A 10,212-nucleotide genomic window follows, 5' to 3' on the forward strand; every position below is an offset into this window, starting at 1 on the left:
CACTCCGTCGTTCAATAATACCAAATATTATATATTGATTTAATATTAATAATATAAATTTTTTTGGTTAATATGCTAGAATTTTAAAAACATTACTGTATTAAACAGATCTCCAGATTAAGATCATTATTCCAACAACATACAGGTTTCATTCCGTATTTTAGGTCAAAATGGGATATTTTTGTGCTATGAGACAAACAATAAATTTGATGGATGATTACGCATATTAAATTAACCAAAAGTCTGTTTAAAAGGGTGATGCTGCCATCTAGTGGTAATCAGCAGCTAGAACCTTTAATATGAAGTATCTGAAGATGCAGGGTTTTTTTTCCACACTCAAAATTTCAATTATCTGATTCATGGAGATAATTTTCTGCCAAAACGTTGCAAGCAAATAAAAGCCGATTTTTTTCTTTATTTTTTTATTCTCCTTCCAGAGAATAAAACTACATGTTTTAGTTTGTAGTTTGCTACAAACTAAAACAGCAAACAGTTTTTAGTTTGCTTAAGTTTTAGTTTGTTTGGCACATGACAAAATGATGATTTTGTCATGATGTTTAAATCATCATGACAAAATGATGATTTTGTCATGATGTTTAAATCATCATGACAAAATGTTTAAATGCTTAATAAAGTGTAACTGTAATTATTTACTCAGGAACAACCAATCAAAATCGACTTTAAAAGTTAAAAAAAATATCAAGGAACTAAAAATTAAATGAAATGATTCAATTTCAAAAACTGCACAATAAAAATCCTTCTAATTGTACATTTTATTAAGTGACAATTTGAATTGTTTTGATTCAATCAGGGGTTTATATTCTTTTTTTTAGAATAAAAACAAAGATTAAAAATAAACAGAATGGAAATAGTTTGACATTACTCAGCAATCAGTGCACACTTTATAAGCTGTTCTAAAATATTCTGTAAACTTAAATATATTTTAAAGGAAGGAGTGAGAAACAAAAATATCTTCTTAATTATCTGATTTTAATTTGTTAAAACATAGAAACCCTTCTTGTAAACAAACTATTTCTATAGTAACTGTGTTAATTTAGCAAATCATCATTTTTAGTTTGGATTCAAACATTAAAACACTGATATACGTTCATAAAGCTTTATAACAAAACACACTAACCGGTTATTTTCTGACAGTAAGAGACGAGGAGATTTAGGGATGTGGAGCGAAACTGGAGAATCTGTTCAGGGTTGAGTAAATATTTCCTGCAGAGCGACAGATTTCAATAAATAGTTGGAATATTAAACATAACATTTACAGAAGAAATGAAAACTCCCCCCGTTTAAGCAGCTTCGCTCACGTTGGTGTGATGGAGACATAAACCAGTTTGCAGTGACTCCTGTGGCTCCTCTCCAGCTGAGTGGACCATTATCGCAGCGGGCTGCGAGTGCTGGCGAGCCACAAACGCGCTCTTACTTTAAATAGGCCGTCACCGTTTCATTACTGACTGAGCACAACAAACTGAATTTTCTGACATTTTTCCTTTTCCTGTAAAGAAACTTGAGTTCTTTTACAATAAAATTGGAAAAGCTTTTTGGTTTGGGGCTGACGAAGGCAGAAAATAAGGCTGAAACGATTGATCGATTATTTAAATGATCGATTGTTATTGAAAAAAATCAATTAATTGTGATTAGTCTATTACTGAGACAATTAATCATGATCAATTGAACTGACTAATCACAATAATTGATTGTTGGAATAATCAATTGTCATTAATCTATCATTTAAATAAACATTACTAGTGATTAATCATGATCAATAATGATTTATATCGATTATAAGCATTATAAAACACTTAAATAAAAATTCTGCAGAATGTGGCAGTTTTAATAACCGATAAATCACCAGAACAATCGATTAATCGATAACTAAAATAATCGTTGCAGCCTATCAGAAGCCCCTCAAAATATGTTCACCATATTTTTACATTTCAGCCAAAAACTACAAAGCATTTTATTGAGATTTTGTGTGTTTTGTGATACAAAGTAAGATATAATTGTGAAACTTTAAAATATTTTTCACAAATAAAAACCTAAAAATAGCATCATTTAGTGCATCCATAAATAACCTCTAGGCTGACAAAATGATGAATACATCAACTTTGTATATTTTTAATTTATTTGTAAAAATGTAACATTTTCCTTCTACTTCACAACTGTGGAGTACTTCCAGTGGATCCATCACAAAAATCCCAATAAACTACAGTGAAGTTTGTGGTTGTATGTGAGGAAAAGTGTAAAATTTCCAGGTTTTTCTCCTAAAAACAACTTGAGAAACGAAGGAATGTCATTTTCTGATGGTTCTTCCAAACACAGATTGATGAAAAGCAGAGGAGCGATCCTCTAACTGCATCCAGGGTGCAGCTGTAGTGGTTATAACTCAGACTGGGGGCCGGTGTGAGGAGCGGAGCAGCGTTTTAGTTCGTCAAGATGATGATGATGTGTTAGCTAAGGGGCGCTAGCTGAGGAGGTCGGGCTGCAGGCCGACCCTCTGCAGGACGTCCTCCGGCATACACAGGACGGGATTCACCGGTTTGATCGCCTCGTCGCCGAGAAGCGAGAGGCCCGCCACACCGAACAGAGTGTGGAATGGATCCACCTGCAGAGGAGGGGTCAAGAGGTCAAACTGGTGCATAATGAAATCCTGGAATATTGCCTATCAACAATGTCTTATATTTTTGTCACTGTTTTAAAAGTTTCAGTTGATTTTGATGGTTTGAGGAAACATAAAATGCAGTTTTTTGGAGGGGAAAAAGAATCTATCCAAACTCAAAATGGCTGCACAATCTATCAACAGGTTGTGGTTAACATCATGTGGAGGAGTTTAGGACCAGTTCTGAGTGTAGAGATGGATCACATGACCAGCAGATCAGCCCTAAACTGTATTTGTACTGTACTTTTCTACGAATAATCAAGCAAACACTAAATGAATGTTATGTTATTGAATTTTAGACAATAAAATATTCATTTTCTTATTTAAAATTAATTTAATTATTTGTTTATTTGTATTTTAATGTATTTCTAATATTGCATAAAAAGATTTAAGTGGTTAAATTAAAAAATCTTCAAAATATGTCAATGTCGTTATCCGATTAATCAATTATTCTGACGATTAATCAATTAATCGTCAGAATAATTGATAAAATATTCAAATATTCAAATAATCACTAGTCGCAGCCCAAGTATTCAGTAAAACTGATCTAATTCTGGTGCCTAGTTGCAGTTTATTCATGATTTAATGGGCGACATAAATCTTGTTCTCACACAGGTGAAGTTAGTTTAACGTTTTTCAACTGAAAAACTGCATTTTGTGTTTATTCAGGTTATTTTATGTGACAAGAAAGTAAAAATAAAGAAGAAACCTTTAAAGGGGGCAATACTTGCAAAAAGTGCGGCATTAAGAAGTCAGCAGGAAGTCACAGCGTTTCTTTTCTCACCATGTCTCCCGGTCGGTCAGCGAATCCTCCCGTCTCCTCATCCTGGCAGGCCAGAATGAAGCGCTGCAGCTTGGCTTTGTCAATCCAGTGAATCCTGCCGATGATTTTCAGAGACGCCAGGACCCACCAGGAGTAGCAAACATCTGGAAGCTGAGAGAGACGGAGGTTTGTCTGCGACTCTGAGCATCCAGCTGTGATCTCAGGCTCAAATCAAACATCTGAACTGATCCTTCGTTACAGGAAATATCACTTTAGATCAACACTCCTCTTGATTGATGCAGAAAAAAAGACCATAAAGAGAAATCGGGTTCTTCAATCGCTCCGTTTTTAATCCTTAAGGAGGGAAAAATATTTTTAAATTTGTTCATTTTTAACCTTTTTTTTTACTAATGTGAACTGGGAATTTACTGTAAGTAAGAGATGTTGAAGTATAAATTTATACATCTAGAATTTAGCAGCTTGTTGGAGTAAATCTACTTGATTACATCTCATTTGTTCTGTTTATAAATTTTTGTTAATTTTTTAGGGTTTGGACAATAATTCCCACTGGTTTTAGACACTTTGCAGCTGGGAGCATTTCTGTTCTTACTTTTTTATTTTCAGGCAGTTATAAGGTGTAACCATAGCAACAATGTATTATTCTTAAAACTGGAAGAAGCTGATTAGCATCTTAAATAATAAACTTTACTTACAAATTAACACATCTTGCCTGAGATTAGGAAAAAAAGGGAAGATATCAAAAATACTGATAGCTTGACAGTTATATTGACTTTGTTTTTAATTAAAAAAAGGACTAATTTCTACATTTTCTTTTAATTTGATGCAAGATATCTGACTAATCCTGGATGCAAACTCAAAAACCTTAGGAAACATTCAAGAACAACAACAAATCTGCAGTAATCCCCTCATTTAAATCTGTTCAGCCACATTTCAATGCAGCTTTCTTACCTTATGAATCTAACGAGCAGAGAAACTTCATGTGAAGTGCACAAACCTTCTCGGGTCGCCCGTTGAGGCCTCCGGACGGCAGCTGCCTCTCGCAGAGCCACCAGCCCAGCAGGTCGGCGTTGAGCTGGTGCAGCTGACCGGTGAGCGACAGGAAACCGGTGCAGCAGTAAATCTGATGGACGAACACGGCTGAATGGATTCATTCTGCGACCAACCGCCTCTTAGTTCTCACTCAAATGTTTACATTTTATTCTAAAGACATTTATTAGGACGTAAAGAACCTGTTGGGTTTTGTTTATAAAGAGTAAAGTTTTAAAAACATCCAGGTGTGAACTCACCTGGCCAGCGTGAGACTCTGAGCCCGGCCTGCAGCCGAAACCTCCGTCGAAATTCATGCAAGACAAGACGAACTCCACGGCTTTGTCAACGTTTATGGTGTCCATCTTTCCCTGAGCGAGGACGGAGGAAGACAGAGACGGATCAGGACAAGCTAACGCTAACTAGCATGCTCATGTTCAGCTATCATATAAAACTACAAATTTATAACGTTTCTGCTTCTTCTTTTGTCACACTTAAAATTTTCTGAACAAATTAAATGTCAAAGGTAACCTGAGTAAATAAAGAATGTTGTTAATAAATTATTTTGTTTAATAATTGATGAAAATATAAACCTGAGAATTAATTGGTGGCACCTTTAGCAGCAAAAACCATCAGATTTTTAACAGGTGGATGAATTTTGACCAAACCACATGGAAGATTTTTAAGCATGAAAAGTCAGTTTAAGTTCATGCCACAACATTTAAGTCTAGACTTTGACTAGGCAACTTCAAAACATTTGAATATTTTTCTTTTCAAGGATCCAGAGGTGGACAAAACGTCACAGTTCCATTGAAGCAGCTAAACAAGCCCAGAGCATCATCCTGCCACCACCATGTTAGACAGAATGTAGACTGAAGTGTGTAAATGATTGTGATTTAATTAGAAACAATGTTTGGTGTGAATGGCCACATTTGGATGCATTTTGCTGGAAATACAAATGGAAAGTAGCATTTCTTCCTTTAGTAAAGATTAATTTGTTTACACAGATGGTAAAAACAAACAATGTGGACAATTAATAAAATTAGTTTTCAAGGTTGTTTTTGCATAAATTGACAAAAAAAATTACAAATCTAAATTTATTCAGGTTTCCATTAATCATCAGAAAACATTTAAGTTTGACCAGAAAGGAGCGAAACAAGAAGGAATACTTTTCCTGTACTTCATTTCTAGAAACATTTAACTGTTTAGTTTTTAAATGTTTATTTCTTTAAAAATAAAACAGAACTGCCTGACAAACTGAGATTATTTTAATAAATACAGAACCTTCATAACTTTACGACACAGCTATTATATGTTGGCTGCAGTTTTTGACATGATTATGAAGTTTTATCTTTAACAAACTTGTAGGGAAATAAAACCAAACATACCAGCAATGCCAGCGTAGCAACAGCACAGAAAGAAAACCGTGTGTCGATTTCTCCTGAAAAGACAGAAAACTAAAGTTAAAACTAACGTTCATGTAATGAAAACTTTGATACCTTAATTACTTAATTTTTTTAGTTCAAACTTTAAAGTCTACAGCTTTTTAGTTATTATTTTTTGCTTATTTCTCCCCACAAAATACAAAAAAAATATGTGAACATTTTTAAACCAAAAAGCAATCATAAAAACATCACACAAAAACATATTTATTTGAAAAAAACAACTACAAAGCAATCAGACAAAACAATTGGAGGAAATCCAGCAGTTTAATCATTCAAGTTTCTAAAGCAAAATTTATAATTACATTATATTACAATTTATAAAGACTAAAATACAAACTGATCACGATCTGAATAATAACTTAGATTAAAGATTTGTTACCCCATTTGTCTCCTGCAAACGAGCCGTCCTCCTGCTGAAGCCCCTTAACGTATTCCACCACTTTGTCCACATTGATGGCGTCCAAACTGTCATACAGGCACAAGATCTGAGACGGACAGAGGACAGTCAGTCTGAGACGGACAGAGGACACTCAGTCTGAGACACACAGAGGACAGTCAGTCTGAGACACACAGAGGACAGTCAGTCTGAGACACACAGAGGACAGTCAGTCTGAGACGGACAGAAGACAGTCAGTCTGAGACGGACAGAAGACAGTCAGTCTGAGACACACAGAGGACAGTCAGTCTGAGACACACAGAGGACAGTCAGTCTGAACCAGGGGTTCAAACTTTTTATCCAGAGGGTCAAAACTGGTCCAATTACTGACAGGACACAAAATTCACTAAATTAAAAATTCACAAGTTGGTTTGTGATCTTTTTTTTGTTTTCTTTCTCAACAATAAACATTTTTTAATTAAATGAGTAAATCAATAAAGATCTAAAACATAAAAAGGGCTTCAGACTGCTGCCTTATTAAAAGAAAAACAGCTCATTTCCAAATTCTTGGGGTCATTAATTGTTTTCTATTTTGTTGGCCAAATTTTTACCATTCTTGACTTGTGATCAGGGGCCACATAAAACCATTTTCAAGGTGGTTTTCAAGGTGTTCAAACTTTGAACACCTCTGGTCTAAACCACAAGAAAAACCTGATCAAACAGCTCTGTGTTACAACGAAATGGAAAAATTATCACAAAAGATCTAAACAGATCAACAAATACGATTAAAGTTTAGGATGCAGCGAAAGTCCAATAGGATTCACCTGGACGGCACTGAGGGTGTAGAGCAGGTGAGGGTCGTGTCCGATGCTGGCGCTGATGCCTCCACACTCGTGCTGACAGGCTTTGATGAAATCGACGATCTCCTGGCGGTTCATCCGCTGCAGCTGGTCCATCAGGTCCATCACCGTCAGCCCCCAGTAGATGCCGCTCATCCTCAGGTACTCTGACAGCGTGTACTCCTGGTTAGTTCAACACAGAGTTAGTTCAAATGAAACGTCTTTAAAATATCAGAAGACCAGGGTTTGATCTGATATGTGGTTATATAATATGACTTCCAATAAGAGGCTGTTGTTTTTTTCACCATTTTGAACTAATCAGTCAATCATGTTCATTGTATAGCTCAGTTTCTTTCAATAAAAAACTTAGAAAACTGAAACAAAAACTGCAGATGTGTCTGTGTCTGGTGAATTTTTGGTTAAAACATGTTTGTTTTTTATTCAGTGGGCAGAAAATCCAGAAATTTTACTCAGGTAAGAGTAGAAATACTTCATAATAAAATTACTCAAGTAAAAGTAAAGAGTGCAGCGTAGTAGAAATACTCCTAAAAGTAGTTTTCTTTTCCATAAAATTACTCAAGTAAATGTAATTGAGTAAATGTAACTAGTTAATACTCAAATCTAATCAATGTACATCAAAATGTTGGTAAATGTTTCATTCATTATGGTTCAAAAGCAACTCTAACCAGGTGGGTTTTAGTCTAGATTTAAAGGAGCTCAATGTTTCAGCAGTTTTTCAGTTTTCTGGCAGTTTGTTCCAGGTTTGTGATGCATAGAAGCTGAATGCTGCTTCATGTTTGGTTCTGGGGATGAAAAACCATTGCTAGGAGATCTTTAGGGTAACAATTTAAACCTTTTTAAAGTTTGCCTAGAGCAGGTAGTTAATGATCCCTGTCCGACCTTGGATGACATGAAATTTGAAAAATAGACTTAAAAACAATGAATCTAAACTTATATGAATGTGACTGGGTGTAAACTGGTTCTGTTTACAGCCAGACCCAGTTGTGATCTGGGTGCAAACGAGGCTTTACTCACATAGTCATCCTTCTTGGAGCCGTAGGCTGCGATGTAGTCTGCATGTTTGTCCAGCAGCAGAGAGCTGGGAGCGTCAGGTTTGATAATGACATCTTTCAGTTGAGCACTCTGACATAAAAACACAAAACAAGACGGCTTCAACAACCCGCAAAGAGGCCACGGCAACACGAAACACAGCAACCTAAAGCATAGGATCTTCAATTCAGTCGTTTATTGGCGTTGTGTAATGTAGAAAAACGAATGAATGTAAATATGAGGAGGATTCTTGTTGACAAGCCGCTAAATGCTAACATTGATGCTAGCGGCTTTCACAGAGAAACGGTCAGGTTTACGGTAAGATTTAAACAGGACACGGACAAAATAACAATCAAGCACATTAATATTGTACTATTATATTCTAAAACACAACGTTAACGTTAAAAAAAAAGTCATCGTTTACCATCATTGAACACTATTAGCTTCGTGTCATTATCGGATTCCTTTCGTCTTCTTCTTGGGATTAATGGTGGCTGGCCAACCAACTCAAAAGGTGCGTTATCGCCATCTACTGGATCCTTGTGAGACTGACAGAGGAAAATATATAATTCCTCCCAGTAAAGTTGCTGTGTGTAACCTTAATAATAAATAAATAACTTTTTTAACATATTGTTGAAACTGTCACTAAGTCGTGACAGTATGTTATAAGACATAACTGTATAGCTTGTTGTGAATGCTAACGCTTGTTAGCATAGCCACCGATTATGGAGGATAAACAGCTTTCCTGTTGGTAGGTTGTTTCTCCACCACTAGCAGATTTAGCAGTTGCATAGTAGAGCGTTTGACAGCTCTGGTATTGACAGCGGTTCAGCGGAAAGACATTTCTCCTGGCTCTGATTGGTTGCTTTATTAAGGAGAGGAGCATTTCTGCAGATGGAGCTCCGGGAGGTTCATTTTTTCATACAGAGACAGATAATCAATGTCACATGTTGCGACATGGTGACAGTTTTCACAAATATGTAAACAAAACTAATAATAATGAAACAATTTTTATAGACAAAATAGTTCAAGAGATGTCCTGTAACAGCATCTTTTCTCTGTGTTTCTGCACATGATCAAAAAAAAAAAACAACAACTTGGTTTTTATGTTTGATATGCATTTATTTTGTAATGTGCTGCAAAGCTATTCAAGTATAGGACAGATTACAACACTCTGCATGATGACTGCAGCCTTCAGGGAGGGAAAACCCCCAAAGTGGTTCGACTTTAAAATGGATATTGATCCATAATAGAAGATTAATTACGAGAAGCTTTATATAGTTTTTCTGAGTTGCCTTATTGGTGAGTTTCTCTGATTAAATAAAAATGATCATAGCTGTCAGGTAAATTTTCACTATATTTTATATTAGAATGCGATTTACCAGAAAACCTACACTCGTCTTTTCAGGAAGGAAACCTAATTTTTAATGTCTAGTGATCTTCCATCCTCTTATATCAGCAATAAAAAATACGCACTATGTGTTTACATAACAGTGTTTGGTAGCTGACTGATTTCTGTTGCAGGCCAGTTTTTTAGCAAACAGTTCAATGTTTAAACTGATATTTAGCACTTTTGGTGTAAACTTTACCTTCAGTTCAATTGTCAGTTAAATTTAGTCTATTTATATTTATATACACTGCTCAAAAAAATAAAGGGAACACTCAAATAACACATCCTAGATCTGAATGAAAGAAATATTCTCATTGAATACTTTGTTCTGTACAAAGTTGAATGTGCTGACAACAAAATCACACAAAAATCATCAATGGAAATCAAATTTATTAACCAATGGAGGCCTGGATTTGGAGCCACACACAAAATTAAAGTGAAATAACACTACACGCTGATCCAACTTTAATGTAATGTCCTTAAAACAAGTCAAAATGAGGCTCAGTATTGTGTGTGGCCTCCACGTGCCTGTATGACCTCCCTACAACGCCTGGGCATGCTCCTGATGAGGTGGCGGATGGTCTCCTGAGGGATCTCCTCCCAGACCTGGACTAAAGCATCCGCCAACTCC

The 10,212-nt window shown here is 35.7% G+C and overlaps 1 protein-coding gene across 1 annotated transcript; it reads right to left on the minus strand.

Annotated features, from left to right (window-relative positions):
• Positions 1 to 972: 972 nt before the first annotated feature.
• On the minus strand, positions 973 to 8,753 carry rabggtb (Rab geranylgeranyltransferase subunit beta). Its single transcript, XM_028021616.1, has 9 exons — positions 8,616 to 8,753; positions 8,177 to 8,284; positions 7,127 to 7,324; positions 6,306 to 6,411; positions 5,870 to 5,922; positions 4,742 to 4,852; positions 4,450 to 4,575; positions 3,456 to 3,605; positions 973 to 2,617 (listed from the first exon to the last, which is right to left on the minus strand). Exons 1-9 carry the CDS (start codon positions 8,619 to 8,621, stop codon positions 2,477 to 2,479), a joined length of 999 nt encoding a protein of 332 aa, XP_027877417.1. The 5' UTR covers positions 8,622 to 8,753; the 3' UTR covers positions 973 to 2,476.
• Between the last annotated feature and the right edge of the window lie 1,459 nt (positions 8,754 to 10,212).

Source organism: Xiphophorus couchianus, chromosome 6 (assembly GCF_001444195.1).
Source record: "Xiphophorus couchianus chromosome 6, X_couchianus-1.0, whole genome shotgun sequence".
In the NCBI taxonomy this organism is placed as follows: Eukaryota; Metazoa; Chordata; class Actinopteri; order Cyprinodontiformes; family Poeciliidae; genus Xiphophorus; species Xiphophorus couchianus.